The 21533-nt window shown below is 34.9% G+C and overlaps 2 protein-coding genes and 1 long non-coding RNA gene across 3 annotated transcripts; all 3 read left to right on the forward strand.

The window, feature by feature from the left end:
* Positions 1-11077: 11077 nt before the first annotated feature.
* On the forward strand, positions 11078-13345 carry LOC132803465 (uncharacterized). Its single transcript, XR_009638733.1, has 2 exons — positions 11078-11306; positions 13047-13345. It is a non-coding gene; the product is annotated as an uncharacterized LOC132803465 (long non-coding RNA).
* Positions 13346-14767: 1422 nt separating this feature from the next.
* On the forward strand, positions 14768-15993 carry LOC132803547 (uncharacterized). The gene is made up of 3 exons (XM_060816759.1): positions 14768-14898; positions 15060-15353; positions 15976-15993. The coding sequence occupies exons 1-3, from the start codon at positions 14815-14817 to the stop codon at positions 15991-15993; spliced, it is 396 nt and encodes a 131-aa protein (XP_060672742.1). The 5' UTR covers positions 14768-14814.
* A 37-nt stretch (positions 15994-16030) lies between these two features.
* Positions 16031-17142, forward strand: LOC112491180 (uncharacterized). Its single transcript, XM_048472474.2, has 5 exons — positions 16031-16112; positions 16219-16314; positions 16386-16514; positions 16616-16872; positions 16974-17142. Exons 1-5 carry the CDS (start codon positions 16041-16043, stop codon positions 17110-17112), a joined length of 693 nt encoding a protein of 230 aa, XP_048328431.2. The 5' UTR covers positions 16031-16040; the 3' UTR covers positions 17113-17142.
* The last annotated feature ends 4391 nt before the right edge of the window (positions 17143-21533 follow it).

Here is a 21533-nt window from a genome sequence, read left to right on the forward strand (position 1 = left end):
GAAGGCTGTAACTTCTTAACCGCTGCAGTTTCTATTCCTTCTAATAGTTTAGCACACTCTTTGTTGTTACTATGGGGCCCTGAAGCACAAGGAGATTTTACTCGTTAGTGTTAATTAGTGGTCTGTGGACTTTTGCTGCTCATCATGGTGCTTTCGGACTAATAGGTTTCATGTTACGTCAATTTGAACAACCTGGTGGTTAAACTCTACTGCAGTGATGATTCTGTAGGGGAGGTCCTACAGAAAAATAGCTCGATGCCAGGATGATAAAAAGCTTACCACCTCTCATTCTTATTACTTTATTTTTTCAATATGAAAAAAAAATAATAAAAAATGAAAAGGTCGTCTTATTCAAAACCCCAATTATGAAATCCCTTCTCTCCCCAGTCATTTCAGGTTAAGAAGATGTGAAAGTGCCCATTGCGAAAATTTCCCCACTAATGCCTCTCGTAGGAGTCTAGGCTGTGTCTCAATCCTAGTGTGGCTGATCATCCTCTCGAATATGACTTTGCACTATAGTTAGCTTAGCACCAATCAAGAATCCCTAAGGAATTCCAAGAACTCTTGTTATATGTCCATTCCAGCTCTCAATGCTCTTTTCTAGGTTCATTGATATTGAATCAATCGAACGCACTTCTAACAAACAACATTTCTTTCTTTTTCTTTTTTCTTTTTTTCTTTTTTTACTTCACCCTTTGTGTTAATTGAAAAAATAGATAAAAAGTGATTCAAACCCAAAGGTCTTGTTTCTACTTTTCCAGTCATTTTAGATACAATTTTTAAATATTGGATCTTTCATTATTTAAATTGTGTATCTCCATCACTTGAGTCATTTATCATTCTGAATGACTGAAAAATGATAGATAGATTCAATTATAATGCTTGTTATTTTGTACATAAGTAACCCATTCAAAATTATACTTATTCTTTCTACCCATATAGGGGCTTCCTTCAATGTTCTAGTAAAATTACTTCAATAAATAGCAGAATCATAAATAGGGAACTATACTAGCAACTTATCTAATTTTATTGTAGAAATTTTCGGGATCGATGATTGGACCATGCAAACTAGAAATACCTTTTCTTGGATAAAGGAAGAGATTACTCAATCTATTTCTGTCTTGCTCATGATATATATAATAACTTGGGCAGCCATTTCAAATATCCCATTTTTGCACAGCAGGTTTATGAAAATCAACGAGAAGCAATCGACCATATTGTATGTGCCAATTGCCATTTAGCCAATAAGCCCGTGGATATCAAGGTTCCACAAGTGGTACTTCCTATTTCATTATGATTTGGATTGTGTTTATATATATTGGATTGCACTTTTATTTTTCATTTTTTTTCTTCCTCTTCCCCTTTTCTTAGGGTAGACCTTTTATAACAATAACATAAATAACATAAAAAATAAAAATAAAAATAAAATAAAATAAAATAAACTAAAAAGGAAATTTTTTATTATAATATTAATTCTTTATTATAATAGTTATAATATTTTTCATATTTTTTATGTTATAAACATTAATATTATAATATTCAAAAATAAGGTTGAATAGAAATGGGGCGTGGCCAAGTGGTAAGGCAACGGGCTATGGTCCCGTCACAAGCATATGTATTTTACAAATTATAACAACCCTCAACCCTTAACTGATATAAGTTAAGATCCGTTTTTCAATATAATGGAACAACTTTTTTTCTTGAGAATGAAATAAAGAATTATTTTGGTGGAACACAGAAACTATTTCATTCTAAATTAAAACATAATTTTCTTCATCTTCGACTAGATAATTATCGATAGGGATATCTCTTAGCACATTAAAATATTTTTGTTTATGTGTACTGTAATTATAAAAAATTTCTTGGTTATTATTTACTTGTAATGGTAATCCATAAATAGATGAGTTCTTCTGATCTTCCCTCAATCATCATTTATCAGGACTATTCAGAGTAAGTTCCTTGGCTTGGACAGGACATTTAGTTCATGTCGCTATTCCAGAAGCTGGGGGGAATATATTCGCTGGAATAATTTCTTAGATGTATTGCTGCACCCCCAATCCGAATCGGACCAAACCATTTTTCAGGCTATTGTTCTGTTATTTTGTTCCCTAAACGTCATAGAGTAAGACATCCATTTTTCAATAAGATCAAATCTTTTGATTCCATGATGGACTCCTCTGAAAAACATTGGCGTGCGTGTAAACGAGGTGCTCTACCTAACTGAGCTATAGCCCTTATGCTTGTGATACATATTTTTTCATGTAGATAATTTCTTGTCAAGATGAATATTACATGATCCAACATCATATCTCTTTGATTTGTTTGATTAGTATTGCTTATAAACAATATTCCATTTATAATCTATCAATGTGATAGGTCACACTTGTTTCTCTTTGTGATGATAAATGACCTACTTAACTCAGTGGTTAGAGTATTGCTTTCATACGGCGGGAGTCATTGGTTCAAATCCATAGTAGGTAGAACTTATTCGATACCAGCATGAATAGTCTCTAATAAGTTTTTCTACTCATGCTCTTTTATTGATTTTGTATTTTTTTCATCCTACTCTATATATCTATTTAATTTCGAATTAAATATTTTTTTGTTTTACTAGAAGTCAATTCTACTTGATTATATTTGATTCTTATTCAATTTCAATAGGCAGAAGCAAACAAAATAAGGTGTATTGTAACACCTCGTCCCGAACAACATCATAATTTTCTTCACATTGACCGAGGTTAACCTAGTTTGACCGCCGTTGACCTAGAAGGGTCAAAATTTAACTTTTTGATCTGGATGGAATTTCTCTTTAACTGGGATATTGTTGCAAAGTATGCATCAATCCGAGTCCATAGACTAGCAGCACGTAAAAAATGGAGCTACAGTTTGAAAGATATGGGCAAAACAAGTTGAGGTCCGAACTGTCCAAGGGGTGCCCAAGTTGACTTTTTGTTCATGCAAAGTTGAGCTTTGACTTATTCATGGTTGTGAAGTACTCGTCGATGCGAATTCATAGACTAGTAGCATACCTGAAACGGATATGTGGTTTAAAAGTTATGGGTCTGCAAGGTTTTTTAATAATCATTATTTTATTATTATTTTATTTTATATTATTTTATTAATTTCTTTTCCTTTTCTTTTTTCTTTTCTTTTTCTTTTCTTTTGGGTACGTGAAAAAGAGGGGGGAAGGGGTACTATTCATCATCCCCTCCCTCTATCTCTCTCTCTCTCTCTCTCTCTCTCTCTCTCTCTCCCTCCCCCTCCCTCTCTCCTGTCACTATCTCTCTCTCGGTCTGCACCATTTCCGGCCACACCCACCGGTTACCAGTGAAGCCCAGTGGTCGGCGAGCTCAGTTGCCAAGTTTGGCGGCCGGTCGACTGGCAACTCAACCAGATTGGCGGATGAAGCTGGCGATGACCCATTTTGATTCTCCAGCGATTTCATTATTTTCCGGCCAACCCAATCCGATTTCATACTCTTTTCCCCTATTTTGGACCTCCTGAGCTCGATTTTGAGGTTCATTCAGCTCAATTCCCTACCATTTGGGAGACATGACAAGTTGAAGTTCGGCCGAAACCTTCCGTCCACTTTGCGACCACCTCCGGTCGAGTTAAGTCCAACGAAGGTCGGTAATGTGATCCTCGTTTCGTTAGCTTTCCATAGACACCTCAATTGTGAATTTTGGACACTGTTTGTGTTAGCCCCCAGTTACCGAATATTATTTACCCGAATAAAATATTAATTTATTTGACCTTGTGTAATATTGTTGTTCTAGGAGCACGTGTGAGTCATGTAATTGATCCTATGGAGGATCTTGGTTGGATTGAGTGCTCAAGGTGAGTGACCCACCTTCAAAATTATTTTGGGTTGATAAATTGTATATATTTTTGTGTTGATTATATATTTGGAAATTATATTTCATGTGTTAATTGTTTGGAAAATTATAATTGAACTTTTATGCCAAAATTGAAGGAAATTAAATTATTTGTGTATTATACATATTTTGGGTTTTAATGTCAGTACCCATCTAGAATCCCTTTCTGGAACCCTAGACAAATCCTGATCCCAGGGAGACCCTACTGGACCGTCATATGGAAAATCCGACAGCATCTCCCCTAAGGGTAGAACATGCCCAAAAATTTACCTGCACAAAAATGCACTCCTATATCGTGCCACCTTATCACTCCCTCCTTACTACAATAAATTCCACAGATTGCAGCACTTCGATAGTACATTTATATAAAATATTTATACAATGGAAGTAATTTAGTGAATAGCCAACCAAAATATACCATCATTGATTTTCGTCCGCTCACACCACACACTTAGTGCTGTAAATTTCAAATACATTTCAAATGTCGTTTTACAAATATCGTAATATAGAAAAAGGTCTACAAGCCAATCACCACACCAACAATAATAATAGTAAACATTTTCATGATAGTAATAACTATATTAGTACAATTCGTCTAAGGGCTATGTATAACCATACATATTCAAAGGTTATCACATAACCTCACCTGCACAAAGGCTATCACATAATCACACCTACCAAGGGCTATCACATAACCACACCTGCCCAATGGCTATCACATAACCACACCTGCCCAAGGACCTTGAAAGGAGAAAGAAGGCTGGAATGCCAACAAGCGTCTATTATTGAATTCACCCGATCGGATAGTACCCATTTTGGGAATGTCCAACGCCAAAGTCACTGAATTGGTAAGTTGCCAATCCCTAAAATGGACTATGTAATGTACTTTATCTGCTGGGTTATCAGGGGTATTTTACCAGAGGTTTCTATTGTATCAATCTACCTTTGTGTGATTCTTGTTCAAGCATATACTCGAGGGGTGGGGTGGGTGCAGGATGGAACTGCCATTCTAGCCCTTCTCAAAATTAGTATTAAATTAAAATTTAATTAATATTTATCATTGTAAATATATTTATTAAGAACTTTTTTTGTTGATTCCTGAAAAATTGTGCATTAATATAGCTATGCTACTACTACATGTACTTTCTCCGCTATTCTGCCCCAGACTGGCTGAGGAAGAATTACGGGGTGCAAAACAAAAAAAAAAAAAATGCCAATTTGGGCCAAAATTCAAGTACAAATTGCAGGGCGTATCGACAGAAAAGAAATTGCACGTGTCGAATGGATCAGAGAAGGAAGGGTTCCTCTACAAACCATTCGAGATAAAATTGATTACTGTTCCTATACAGTTCAAACTATTTATGGGGTATTAGGCATCAAAATTTGGATATTTAGAGAAGAGGAATAATAGGCCTTTACTTGACTTATCTTTAGTTCTATTCTATCCATCCAGTAATAGAACAAAAAATGACAAATTCTTTCATTCTTTTTCTCTTAACTCAAAACAAAAATGAACAATTCTATAAGGTTGAATAAAAATTCAATTAATCATTTCATATAATTGCTATGCTTAGTGTGTCACTCGTTGGTTTTTTTAGGATTAGGATTCAAAAAAAAAAGAATTACCAGCCCATAGTATGAACTAATAACTATTACAGAATTAATATAGATATAGAACTAATAACCAACTCATCGTTTTGCATTATCTGGATATAAAAAACCAGTCGAGATATGATATATTGGTCATATCAACATAGCAACTGAAATCTTTTTTGCATAAACCAATAACAAAAAAGAAAAAACTAATCTGAATCTGAGTTGTAAAGGAAAAAAATATGCGGAAAAATGGAAGGATGAAAGAAAGAGCGAAAAAAATATATCAATGATATATGATTCCAATATATAAGGTCTATGATTCATCTCATAATGAGGAATGTAATAAAGCATTAATACTGATTGGTCTATAATTATACTAATCTGTTCATAGAAAAAGAATCAAGAACCCTGAGCCAATAAATACTGAGAGGATTGACTCAAGAACAAATCAAATTTCGTTAGGGGCTTCATTGTAGAAGTCAGACTTAACCATTGATCAAGAAGCGATGGGAACGATTAAACCATGGGCCCTTCCAATCAAATTAATTCATTTTAATTTGAATATAAATGAAAATGCTAGTGAAAATAAAAGCATTACTGGAAAGAAAAAGAAATATATCAATATTTTTTAATGAAAAAAAATCTCTTGAATTAGAAAACCGCCATTAGGAGTACCCTCACTCATGAATGTAAGCCAGATATTTGAATGCTCTCTCGAGTTAACGGGAAGTCTGCTAGATAGACATTCAATATATAAGGTCTATGATTCATCTCATAAAGAGGCTTCGAGAAAACTAGTCTTTTCTAATTATATGAAGCTAGTAAGCAAACAGCGAATCCATGGGTATTTGAACCCGAGTATCCGGGAAAAGCAGAATATTTGATGGAAGAATGGGGGATTGGAAGGCGGACATGGAGGCAATCGGTTCAATCTATTTCTTTATTTCACTGTGAATCATATGTTTGTAACAGAAGGTATAGAATTTTCTCAATTCCAATCAACCAGGCATATTATTTTGATTCTTTTAAGTAATATATCAGGAAATGCAAATTTGATACAAATTTTTTTTTTTTTTTTTTGGAATTAGTTGGAATGTGTTCTTCTCTGTTAATAGGTTTTTGGTTCACCCGACCTATTGCGGCAACTGCTTGTCAAAAGGCATTTGTAACTAATCGTGTAGGGGATTTTGGGTTATTATTAGGAATTTTAGGTTTTTATTGGATAACGGGTAGTTTAGAATTTAGGAATTTGTTTGAAATATTCAATAACGTAGTTGATAATAATGAAGTTGATTTTTTATTTGTTACTTTGTGTGCCTGTCTATTATTTGCTGGTGCAGTTGTTAAATCCGCCCAATTCCCTCTTCATGTATAGTTACCCGATGCTATGGAAGGACCTACCCCTATTTCCACTCTTATACACGTTGCTACTATGGTAGCAGCCTCATTTAGTCTTTATTTAGTTAATATCTATAGTATGTTTAGTTAATATATATAGTATATATAGTTAACTATTTTAAAAAATTTTAATATTTTTTGTTTTTAAATATATGGGTGAACGATTGGATTTGAACCCACGCATGGTGGATTCACAATCCACTACCTTGATCCACTTGGCTACATCTGCCCCTATTACAAATTACAAACTTACAAATTACAAACAAATAGGTCAATTTACACCATTTATAAATTTTTTTTTATTTCTTCAAACTAAAAGAAGACGGTAAACTTTATACAGTACAATGACAATTGTCTGAATCCCCGTAAAACCATTTCATAGAAATTCATTGATATCTTCTTTTTATAAAGCAAATCGACTTCAATTCTTGAACAATCCACATCACTTCTACTTCTATTGTAACAAAGGATTCCCTATTTCTTTTTTCTATTTATATATTATTTTTTCTATTTATATATTATATAGCATACAGAGTTTATCTATTAAACATATATTAATTAAATAAGCCTACACGTCTTGCTTTTACTACTATATCGGGAGTTACTCCAAGTATTGCTTGACGTAAAGCAGATAGTGGATTTGTTTCTTTCTTTTGTTGAATCTTTTTCATGGCTCGATAGATAATTTGAAAAACTCCACTTATATTACAAATATAAACATTACAAATGCATTTTTTGAAAGTGAATATGATTAGAATTGGTTCCCATATGTTGCCCTTAGTTGGAATAAGCAAAGCTTGCTTGAAATGCAAATAGAACCTTTCACAACGCCAAAACCACCAAAACTGACCAAGTTGAAGACTTGTGCACAAATATGGTATTTGATAGCTTTGCTTCTGCCTTGGCATGATTCCATGATCCCTTGGTGAGCTTAACCATGTTCACAAGTTAGCAAACCCATCCCTTGTTGCCCAAGCTCCAAGGATACACCAAAACAACTTCCCGGATCCATTTCGACCTTCACAACTTGGATGCTTAGCACGGGCCTAGAATCTTCGGATATAATCATGCCTTCTTGAAAGTTAATTACACCTTGTATGAAGTTGATTAGATTGTCCTTAAATCTCTTAATTTGTGCCCTAGTAAATTGTCGCATCTTCAATTGCACAGAACCAGCACCCTAGGACGTAGTTAATTGTACGGGGTATAGATGGATTCGCATCACATCATATAACCATTTCATTATTAGACCCTTAATGGAGCCCGCAAGTTTCAAATTAATTGAATTAATTTTAACCTTCTCCCATTCAATATTTTAATTAATTAATTAAGATTTTCGATAATAATATTATCCAGATAAAACTAATATTATTATGCGCATGTATATATCAAATGATGCAATTATATGGCACCACCTATTCTAAATGCATGTTAAGCACATATTATATGTTATATCTATATAATTTAAATATTATAAACATAGAATAATCAATAAGCCCTAATCCATGTTTCCTAGAAAAGAAAATTACAAGTCCAATAGGGCTAAGAAGCCCAACTTGATATTTGGCCCGTACTTTTTTTTTTTTTTAAGTCTTGCAAGTTTATGGGGTGTGACCCAAGTTAGAATTTGTTTCTAGGGTGGTTTTTAGCCCAAAAAACACAAACCCTAACATGTTCCCTATTGAAATTGAGCACAAAAAATGCCACTAGCCACCACACAAAACGTGGATCATCACAAAAATTTACAGAGAAGTAAATCACCACCGAAGAAACCAACTGACCAAAAATGGTCCAATTTCAATGCTGTACATGCCCACACACTGGCTAATGTCAATCGCATGAAACCCACTCATACCCACTTTGGGTGGTGTGTGTCGGCACGTGCAACGGCCTCCGGCGGCAGTCCTCCTCCCACTGATCCTCCTTCGTGTCTTGCATCTGCTCCTTATTTTGATTTGTCAAAACTTAGCATTAATCAGCATGAAAAATGATGAACAACAACATGTATATAGTTTTGCTTGGGTACTTTTACATATTTTTCTAATAAATCCGAATTTACATCTAAAATTTCAAATAAAAAATTGCAGGACAAATAAAGAAATAAATCAATCAAGGAGAAAATCTAATATTATGATTAGCTTCCTTGTTATATGCAACCAAAAAAAAAAATACAAGCAAAAATCTACCATAGATCAAAGCCAAAAACAAATCATTCATTCACAATACAAAATTATAAATAACATGAATAATAGAATCCTAGGTATCATATATATAATATACATCACATATACATGAAAAATAAAACAGTTAAAAAAAAAGGATTCGATTTATCAAACATCGATTCAATCAAGGCTCTGATATCAATTGTTGGAATATGCATACAGCGGAAGTCTGATTGAGATTGAATAAAATATGTGATAAACAATTCATTATCCATTAAATCTTGCTAACCTTTTTCACAAGATCTTCCAAGCTATTCTAGTTGCAACAGATTTATGTGTGGGCATACCTAATTACTAGAAACAAGAAGGCTCAAAGGTGTTTTGGTTTTCCACTAAGGTTTTCAATATCTGGAAACTAAAATGGCAGAAACACTCTGTCCCTGAGGCTCTTTAGAAACCAGTCCATTTATAAACTCCAAATCGTGGCCTCTAGGGTTTCCTTATCGCCTTGGGCCCAACAGATGGGCCATTGTCCCTAAACAATTAGTTAATTGACTCTGTTACTTTATTAGCTAGTCTGGGGATCCAATAGCCATTATTAATTAAGACTCTTGATCAACAATTTAGATTGCTTCTAGAGCATAAATCCAACAATCTCTCACTTGCTTAGGAGCAAGTCTAGGACCATGATCTTATATGGTGCTACTCCACTAAAAGCCCCGACGTGAACTCCAAAATTAATAATATATTTTTCTTTCGTAAAATATCAATAATTAATTGATAATAATTTATGTTAATCAATTAATTATTTATTCTTTTGACTTATTCTCTAACGGATCCACTATACTAGTCAGTGACTTTCAATAGCCAAGTACTGAAACATGTCAAGAAGATATTTCATAGAAATTCCATTTTGTATATTTCATAAACTCTGGTAATCAAAAGAAGACTGTGGCAGACACGGCAAACAAGGATAAAATAATCCCTAGGAAGCTATCACCTATGAAACAGAATGAGACTATTCCCTTTTCCTCATAAAGAAATCTGAAAATAGAGGAAGATAGAGTTGCTATTAGAGATACGTTGGAAAAAAAATCCAAACCATCACAGACTTCTTCCCAATCCATTGGCTCAAACAAGCTGTGTTTCAAATTTGGGTCTGTGAGAGTGAATGAGGCTAAAGTTAAGACGACCGTGGGATCCAAAAGGAAAAGGAAACTTAACTCCTTTAGGCCACAAGGCCCGTCCAAATGGGCTAAACTGGGCTTTCAAAATAATGCTCCTCCGGAAGAATAAATGGTTTTATCTGAAGAAAGGCCTATATTATCGAAGGAAAGAGATACTTTGCAGAAAGGCTGAGATCCGTTGGAATCCCCATCAATGGATTGTCAGGAAGCGGCCTCGGGCTTCTCTAAGGAAAGTGTGGAAGGGTTTTTTCGATAAATAGCCACCATACAACTCTATTTTAGAAAAATAGCAAATTTTTTTATTTTTTTAAAAACTAACCAATATTTTACCCGTTTGGACTAAAGTACCCTTATCTATATTATTTTTTTTTTTGTTCTTTTCTCTATCAAAACGCCTTTTTGGTTTCAGTTTTTTTTTTTTTTTTACTTTCCCTTTGAAAACGCAGCTAGGGCATTTCAAAAATTACCATCCCGGCCACCATTTTCACCGACATTCGTCTCCCATTCGCCGGCATCGTCCTCGTCCATTGTTGTGTGGGCAAGAGTCGTTCGATTGAGAGCTACCAGAGACAGAGGAGACACACAAAAGGCAACGCCTTCCATACCGTTTGCTGCCGTAATCGTCCTCGCACCACTATAGTGCCGTTCACCGTCATCGTCCTCCCACCAGGGGCTAGCCGTTGCCATTTTTATGTGTAACGTATATGTATATACATCTGTTATAACAGTGACATTTTCCCAAAGGCAGAATGGCATTTTGAGCAATTATTTGTCCTCTAAAGGTAATAACAAAGATTCTCATTCTTTCTCTACGTTTTCTGTTTTTCTTTTTAATGGATAAATAGGATTCCAATATTCATCAAAGTGTCAAGGTCATCAAGAGCAGAAAATATAGATGTTAGATAGATTAGTTGCTAGCTTTGTACATTTATTTATATTATTATTTTTCATTTTTTTATACATTTTCTTACTCTTGCATGATGAAATAGTACTCTAGGTACCCATATGTCATTATCTGCTGGCAAATTGTGCATTATTGAAGTTCTAAAGAAACAAGTGGCAGAAGACAGGGGAGCCATACATATATGGTAGGAAATGTGTGTGTGTATATATATATATATATATTAGAATATTTTATTTTTTTGGATGACTATATTATAGAATATATATTTGTATATATAATATATATGATAACATTGTCATGCTGGCAAATTGCAAATTCTTTATGGATCAGCAATGCGCAAATACATGTATAAATACGAAACATCTAAATAATCAGTTAGTCTTGAGCTTCTTTGAAAATAATTTCTATACTTAGATCTAAGCCATCTAGAAATGGAATTTGTAAATGGAATTTGTTGAGTTGTATAGGATAGCAAGGTGTTTGAAGCGACTTTCACAGTTCACACTACAATCTTGCCAAACTATTTTGGTGGTTTTGTTTACTTTCTTAATAAAAACATCACATTTTTTGTCCACTCTACACCAATATATATATATATATATATATTATCTCAGTTTTAGAAAAACTGCTGTCCACGGATTATCATGAACCCACTTATACATATAAATAAAATTGTTGAGCAATCAAAACCAAAAGATTATTACGCATGTGATAGATTCAAAACTATGTCATTTTGAGTATTTAATCCTGATATGAATCTTCAACATGACATATGATCTGGTTTAGCTATCAATGCAATCTATCTTGCTTGCTAGGTCCCAACCGATATTATATATTATATGCATATATATTCATTAAAATATCAGAGATATCTATATCATGTATCTATAATCTATATATTAATAATATGTGTCTGTCTGAGCTTGTTATTTTCCAATCTTACCTAAATTTTAACTGCTATATCTTCATCATGTTATATATACAGTTTTCTAGGGAGACCAATTTAACAATTTTACAATATAGTACGATATTATAAGAGAAATGGTAAAGATTTGCAAGTAGAGTCCAAAAGAAAGTGAGACAAGGATTTGAAATGAAATTAAAGAGAGAGAAATATCTGCCTCCTGTCTAGGTAGAAATAATATCTTTGAGATGGTGATGGATGAGAGGCAAATTTTGGAATACAACAATATATGTCTTCTCATGAAAGACATGAACATTTCATGGAAGGTAGATCATAAATGCATGCAAGTTGCATTCAATTTGGAGACGAACTACATACATGTATTTATGTATGGACCATTTTATTACAAAATTACATATTTCCTGGCCTCTTACTTCTATCAACTCAGTCCCATTAACTTTTGGTCATTAACTTTTGGACCTTCAATTAATTTTTATGTCACAAATGTTCCCACCGCATTACCATCCTCACCTTTTTCATTAATTTTTCGTTTTCAATTTTATTTTCAGTTGCATTGTTTTTTTGCTATTATATTCTCCATAAGAAAGACAGCTCCATATCTATATATGCATTAATTGTTTGCAATTTGTACTTCTCTACTATGTTCAGTTGAGCATTGAACTTTTTTTCTTTTTCTTTTTTTTTTTTCTTTATTTCTTCTTTTGTTTTTGGCCAAAGCAAACGGTAGAAATAATTCCATGCCAAACAGGAGGTTGATTAGCTATCAATGTTTATCTTAACCAGCCTGATAATTTGCTCAACTTATTCAATAAGGCAAATGATATGGAATTGTATGGATTATATTTGTTTAAAAGGGTTTATGCTTCTTGTGGTTTTTTTCTGTTGGTGGAAAATTTCCAAATTTCTCATATGCTCTTGTTCATATGCACATCTTACACATATAATATGCTAAATTTGATTGCTGCATGGTTACTAATATTGATTTTCTATTTCTTTCAGCATTGGAGGAGCAACTGATGGACTGAGCAGAAAATTGAAGCACAAAATTTGCGATCGTGGAGTTACAAGTGCAAGCTGATAAAATTACACATACACTCACAGAGATAGATAAAGAGAGAGAGATATATATAAATAGATAGAGAAGCATTGGTGGTGGTTTGTCCCCCATTAATGTAAGTTGCTTCTCTGTACAACATAGAAAATATTTTGCAAACTAATTTTGCTTTAATGTAACGAACTTATCTGAAAACCTTTAGTTGTGCTGTATTGAATGAGTTTTACAATTTTGAACCTTGTCATTATGCGCTATGCTTATAATATTGTTTTATTTGGTGTGACAGAAATGTTTGTGTTGCATGGTTAGAATGTGAAATGTGAAATTAAAACTATTGTGAAGTTGTGTTTTTGTTTGAATTTAATGGGAGGTTTGAATGTGAAACCATAATATATCTATAGGTTATCTTTACGAAGCAATGTATAATGTACACTACTAATGTATAATGTATTATGCGCTGGTTTGAAAATCCCGTTAGGTGTATGTTATTTTGGTTCTGGAAAATTTTCCACCCCGAGGAAAATATTTTCTCTTTTTTTCCTCCTGGCGGGAATTTTTTTACTCCTGGAGGAAAAAATTTCCTCCAGGAGGAAAATTTTTTCCTCCGGGCGAATTTCCTCCAGGAGGAAAACATTTTCCTCCTGGAGGAAATTTTTTCCTCCAGGCGGAAAACCTTTTCCTCCTGGAGGAAATGTTTTCCTCCTGGAGGAAATGTTTTCCTCCAGGCGGAAAACCTTTTCCTCCAGGCGGAAAATTTTTTCCTCCAGGCGGAAAAATTGTCCTTCAGGCTTTTCTCGTGTCGGAAAAAACGTTTCCTCCATCTGTTATGTTTTGTTGTATTTGATTTGCAGATAAATGGATTCAGATTACCAACGAAGGTTTTGGGACTCGGAGATATCGAGGGCAAAGGTTAATTGTAGATCGAACTTCTGGAAAGCCGTGTCAGATATTAAGTTCAAACTGACTCCAGCCCAAATAAAGAAGTTTGAGGATAGCTGCTTTGGCCACTTTTTGAAGGCCAACGAGATACAATTTAGTGGCCACATCGTCAACAGCATGCTGTATAGGCAATGTGTTTGTGACGAAAAGGACTCTATGGTATTCAATTTTGGAGGGCGTGGTGCTAGATTTACACAGAGAGAATTCACCATAATTACAGGTCTACGGTTTGGTTACGAACCCAATAGGCAGGTTAACATCTCTACTCGTATTAGTGACACGTATTTTGGCGGAAAGCGAAAGGTCACTAATTCGGAGATAACCGAAGCTTTCATGACTGCACAGTGTCAAGACAATGATGAAGCCGACGATGATAGATTGAAGTTGGCTTTATTATATTTCCTAGAGACGGTTCTTCTAGGCAATTAAAGCATGGCCACCGCACCTCATAATCACTTGGAGATGGTGGACGATTTAGAGTACTTCAATAACTATCCATAGGGTACTTTATCGTATACTACCACCATTAGATCGTTGAAGAGTGCTTTTGAGCATAGAGAGTCCATGGCTTTAAACAAGTCAAAGAGTTATAGTCTTTGTGGGTTTCCTTTGGCTTTCATGGTAAGTTTGTTACACTATTATTTAAAGTTTGTTACACTTGTATTTATGGTGTGTATTTTGTTACTTATTCATTACTAATTAATTGTTTGACAAATTTGGGGTTTTGAGACAATTCCTTCGTTGGGTCAAGCATTCGGAAAGAAGTTGCCGGACATGGCATTCCCTCGAATTCTTAATTGGCATTTTCCACAAGTGCCAAGATTTGAGAAGGCTATTGAACTCTTCGATCATCGTGATGTAAGTCTATGAGTTCTTCCACTTATATGTACAAATATATATATATATATATAAATATACATTCCAACATAATAATATTATTTATACACTTTTGTAGTATTTGTATGAATATTAGTATTACTTGCTAATCACTTGATTATAATCCCTTTTGTCTTTTGCAGTATCCCGTTCATGGCTTAATGAATGTGACTGAAGTTGAGCATGCATATATCGGCAACTTGGCATTGGATGTACATCATGACAGTACTCCATACAATGTTGCACCTGCTGTTCGAGACAAGCCACCACAGGCAAGTCATGATGAAAAAGATGAAGGTATTCCACTTACAAGAAGTGGAATAAGTAAGAAACGGAAAGAGGCGTCTGTGGAAATTATGGGAAAAGGAGGGAGGCGTCGAAAGGGACATAAGCCGACAGACCAGCCTTCTTCATCAACTGCAGGAGTTGCTGCTCATGTTCATGTTGAACCATCGACTCCATCCCAACCTCCAACGACTCCATCCCATGATGAGGTTTGAATAAATTGTATGAATGTTTATCTTTTTTTCATTATTGCAAGTATTAATAATTATTATTTCTTTTAGGTACCTTTGAGAGAGAGATTAACAATCCTTGAAGGCGAAGTGGCTAGTGTACAGCAAGACGTTAAGGATTTACGAATCGCCATGCTTAGAGAGTTTGCAAGTTTGGACACCAGGCTTGATAAGTTAATGAAGCACCAAGGAGTGGGAGTTAGTGCTGACGGGTTGGGAGATGGGATGGACGTTGAAGGGGATGAAAATAAAGAAGAGTATGGTCCCGATGCGACCCCCGTTGATAGACAGTCACAGCCATATGTTGACGATGATGCAGGACCAAGTGTTACGATTATTGAGAAAGTGTCTCCATCAAAGTTTCCTGCCAGGAGACGTGCAAGAAAGGTAGCAGCTGCTAAGCAAAACATAGATATTGGGAGGAGGGATAGGAAGGCGGCAGCAGCTATTACAACTCCTTATAGTGTCGGAGGCTTGCGGAAAAAACTACAGCGCACTTTACCTGGTGCATCTTCTACTTTGAAGTTCGACCCATACAAACCAGTACCCACGCGACTTGTAAAACATTTTGACAAATTTATGAAGTCTGGTTGGGCAGCAAAGGTTGATATGGACATTTTGACTGCGGGTAAAGACTTTTTCCAGTTGCTTATAAACAGTGAGAAGTGGCTGAATCACGATGTAAGTATTTTTCGATCAAGATTTTTATTTTATAATTTGATAAATTCCATAGATAGTTGTTCAACTGCATGGATGTAATTTAAAATTAACTCGTCTTTCAATGCAGCATATGGAAGTCCTGCCTTACCTATTTCGTGTACGTGCCAATCAATTTCCTGATATTTTTTATCCTAGTTTTGAGGTGCTAGATGGAGGATTTTGGGTAAGTAACGGCCAGGTGTCCTATATGTGGCTATTGTGATTTTAGATAACTAATAAATTATTTTGTTGTAGGTATACATTGAGCAATGTCATGGAAAGTTCATCGACAATCCATCTAAGTTCCAATTCTCATACGCAATGCAAGAATATGTGCTGGGGATTCGAATGAAGGAGTCCAAGCCATGGAAATACGTAAATCATGTAATATATACATGTCCAAATTGTGTAATGTTAACTATTCATTTATTCATGTGCCTTCCTTTATTTATTGTGCTAACTGAAATTCTGTAATGTATTGACAGTTGTTGATTCCACTAAACAAGCGCAACATACATTGGGTGGTAGGGCACGTGGATTTAAAAGAGCGTCGCATGACTGTATATGATTCAGATAAGGCTGGTAACCGATACAAGGGACAAATTTATTTCCAGAAATTATGCATAATGTTACCATATTTACTGCGGTCTGCATCCTTTTATGAGCAGCGGCCGGATCTTGTAGACTCCGTTGACGAGTTTACATGTGAATTGGCACAAAATACCCCTCAGCAAAGTAACGGGTAAAACCTCTTAATACTTACATGTTGTTGAATAAATATTAACTATTGAATATGGTTCTAATAATACTAATATATGTTATAATAATTGTTTGTTTTTGTAGTGGTGACTGTGGCATATTTACACTCAAGACCATCGAATTCTTACATGCTAGATTACCATTGACATTCACACAAGATAACATGGAGTTCTTTAGGAAGAAGTATGCATATGAGGTTTACAACAAAGAACTTAGCATATGAGCTGCGTGGTGATGTTTTTTTCTTTCTTTTTGTCATGTTTATAGATGCATATTATTTATTATATTTGACTTTTAATTGTAAATATAATGGTGGCTTATAATGTTCATTTAACAAAGATAACAATGTGGTATTGATGTAAGGATAAGTAATTGACCTTATAGGAAATGTGTCATGTTTATTTATTAGAATTCCGTTATGCACAAACGCCTTAAGAGCTCAATTGAAAATTTTAAAAAATTTTCCGCTTGTCGGAAATATTTCCTATAGGCGGAAAATTTTTCCTACTGGAGGAAAAACGTTCATCCAGTCGGAAATCCCATATGAAGAAAAATTGAAGCCTCTTGATAAATTTCCGCCAGGTGGAAGAATTTTCCTCCAAGCGGAAATAGTTTTCCTCCTGTTGGAAAATATTTCCTCCAAGCGGAAATCGTTGAATAATTTTTACTCCTATTAGAAACTAATTTCCTCCACTTGGAAAATCAATTTCTAATAGATTATATAAGTTAATAGTAGGGTAAAAAAAATTGGGAGTGGAGACAAATATTATATAAGATGAAGATGGAATTAACAAAAAATGTAGTGACATTTAAAATCAATAACCATTTTAAATAAAAATAAAATTGATATATGTTTGTTTTTATTTTCAAAATCATTTGGACATTTCATAAAATGATATGTAAACTAAAGATTGAAAATCAATTCCAGAAAGCATCTTTTCATTTAGGATTAAATTCAAAAAAAAAAAAACATATGAAATAATTATCAAAACATATTAAACCATAACACTAAATTAAAACTTTCTAATTCGAAGCATAAGACAATGGATTCGTACATCTCTGCCTACAATGTCCAACACCACCGCATCGGCTACATCTACGTCCAATAACATCTTCACCTTCGGATGGTATGCGTTGCATCCTCGGTCTACCGGCTCGCCTACGTGTCCATCTTGGTGGAAGAACAATGCGACTTGCCACGTCATCCGGGACATGCCACTGTTTTTCATCTAAAAAAGGATAAATGGACTCAGTATAAGCTGCATGATATGCATCCGCGGTGTAGTAATGAGAACACATGCCATAAGGAGCAATTTTTCGGTCTCTGCAAGCGGCAATACAATGATCACAAGGATATTGATCAAGATCGAAGACTTTGCATGAGCATGTTTTTGATTGGAGATTAACTGTACCCCTCAAACTCCCACCTTCCACAAGAAATTCATGCATATTAATGGCTTTCACACGTAGTCCGATGGACTCCAAATTTCGTAGTTTGAGTTGCTCTTCCATATGGTCAGTCACAGGCTTTGTCAATTTTGCACCTGCAGTACGTCGCTCATAAAACCACCTTTGCAGTAAATCCCGTATGTGCTTTATTAATGCTACTATTGGCATCTCTCTAGCATCTAGCAGAATGCCATTCAAGCTTTCTGCAATATTGGTGGTCATGATAGTGTACCTTCTACATGGACAAAGAGAACGTGCCCACCTTGTAGGGTCACATGATCAAATGTACTGGGCAGCCCTACTGCTTTTTGCCTCAATTTGCCCCATATAAAACTCAAAATCTTCAACCAAATATGCACTAGCTGCGAGCATGAAACATTGTATTATTGATTCATCTTTCGTATGTCCATTTGCTTTAATATTTCTGCTTATATGGTACGTGCACAACGCATGGTATGCATTGGGAAAAACTTTGCGTAATGCCTTTTCAATAGCAGGGTGTCTATCACTCACAAACACCAAATCTGGAAAATCTCCGATGGCATCCTTCAAGTTTTGGAAAAACCATGTATATGCTTGCTCGTTCTCTCCATCTCCAATGCCGAAAGCCAAAGGATATATTTGCTTATTGCCATCCATGCCCGATGCAATATACATGTACCCTTTGTATTTCCCTTTCAATGTAGTTGCATCAACAGCCAATACGGGTTTTATGTGGGATTTAAATCCCCTAATGATTGCTCCAATCGCCATAAAGAAATATACAAAATTATTATTATCGTCTGTTTTGATACGTGTAACAGTCCCAGGGTTCTTCGACACTAACTCAAAACAGTAGGCAGGTAACTTAGCAAAATTCTCCTCTGGAGATCCCCTAACACTGTTAAGTGCATACTCTTTACCTCTCCATGCTTTGTTGTAGCTTATATTCACCCCATATTTCTGCAAAAAATCATGTTGAATTTCTTTGGGTTTGTAAACACGTGCAATACCTTCATATTTAGATTTGATACATTGCCCGATAACCCGGCTACTGGCTTGCTTGTGTTCTCGATGCACGATATCTAACGAGCAACTGTGTACATTATCAAAAATTCTCACAACAAATATTTCTCCATTTTTAAATGTGGTTGCACGTAGTCTCCATTTACAAGTATTTTCCAAGCATACAACCTCATACCGTTGTGTAGTTTACTGTGTCACCTTGAACTCCTTATTTTCTCGCATGCAATAGATACTCAGTTTATTCTGTAGGTCACGTTTGTTGCGAAATAATTGTCCAACTACTATGCTCTCACAGCCAGTGAACTTTGACGAAAATATGGCCATAGAACCACTTCTGTTGCTCGATGATATGTGGTCACTTGTAGCACGATGAACCCTAACATCATCAACTCCTTCATTGTTCATTTCAGGATGCATATCATTATCATTGTCCGGCAACTCATGATCAAAATCTACATCATTATGACCAACATCATCCCCTGCTGCATTGTAATTCTCATCATGATCAATATGATGCAACTGCTCATACTCCTCGTCGTTAGGAAACCGTTCAGCATAGTCACCTCCAACATCAACTCCTTCATGAATGTTAAATGATGTTCAGGCCCCACGAACATCAACTTGATTTCTAAACTGAGTTTCTTGAACCATAATTTCCTAAGATGTAGCCTGAATTGGTTCAGTACCGGAAGCTTGTGGTAGACGACCGCCAATTGGAGGACAAGAAAAAGAATGAAGATTACTCCCACTATCCGAAGCAAATGCTGTTTGATGAACATTTCTACATACATGTTCAACTTTTGAAATCACCTCAACATACAATGGAGGCCGCATCATTGTCATCCCTCCATTCCTCACTTCTTGAAGAAAGCATTTCACATCCCTATCACATCGTATTTCTGTAGGATCCAACTTTTCTGCACATCGTCCATATATCCATTTTAGCTTTAGCAAATATTCATTTCGATCTATCTCAATAGAATTGAAAATCTCATCCTCTAACTCTGATTTTGTGCATCTCTTGCCGACGGAAACCATTACATTTTTACCATTTCGATATTCCCAATCACCACTATCATTTTGTACCAATGTTCCATTGTATAAAACCGCAATTACAATGTCATCATCTTCCATTTTACTACAAAATTAAATGAATAACGTTAAACTAAATCAATAAATATATAAAATTTTGAATAATATTAAACAAACATATTAACTGTATTAAAAAAGTTGATTCTGTTTTTTTTTTCGGGCCAAATATAGCTTTTTCCTACTGGTGGAAAATTGGCGGAAAACTGGCGGAAAAATGGCGGAAAAATGGCAGAAAACTGGCGGAAAACTGGCGGAAAATTGGCGGAAATTTGCGAAAACTGACAAACTGGAGGAAATTGGCAGAAATTCATCTTTTTCGTCAAATTTTCTCCGTTTTTACTGTTTTTCGCAATTTTTCAGTTTTACACAAAATTTCTCCCATTTTCAAACCATATGCCACCTAAAGTATCTTTAAAATCACATAGAACATCTCATAAATCAATTTCTTGCATACCCATATCAAATAAAAAGCTTAAAAAACCCTAAACTAATAAAACTTACAAGAAAAAGAGAAAGAGAAAAAACAAAAAAAACACATATTTCCTTACTTTCATCTAATAAGAAAAAAGATAAAAATTTTACCTGATTTTAGTTTGAGATATGAGAAAATACAAAAAAATGAGAGTGAGAGGTGATGAGATGCAAAGAGTTTAGAGAAACCCCACGAACAGTTTTGTAGAAACCCCACCCCCACGAACGAACGGCTGTGTAGAAGAAAGGAAAGGGTGTAAAAAAAACCTTTTGTGTAATTTTCAATTTTATCAAGGGTATTTTTGTCCCAAGGTGGCTAGTTTTAAAAAAAAAAAATTTTGCTATTTTTCTAAAATGAAGTTGTAAGGTGGCTATCTATGGGAAAAACCCAAGTGTGGAATCTACTGAACCTATGGGCCTACATTATCATGTTATTGAGGAAGCTTCTAAAACAAATAGTGTAGAAGGACTGGTGACAGTTGAACCCCAGGTAACTTTCTCTTCTTCTCAGAAAATAAGGGTTAAAAATCTTGCCCGAAGAGTGACCGGAGCTGGTAGTTTCAAAAGGAATTTTCAATAGAAAAGACTTTATGCAAAGAACTGGATGACTCAAAGGCTAAGGAGGTG

Source organism: Ziziphus jujuba, chromosome 4 (genome assembly GCF_031755915.1).
Source record: "Ziziphus jujuba cultivar Dongzao chromosome 4, ASM3175591v1".
Lineage (NCBI taxonomy): Eukaryota > Viridiplantae > Streptophyta > Magnoliopsida > Rosales > Rhamnaceae > Ziziphus > Ziziphus jujuba.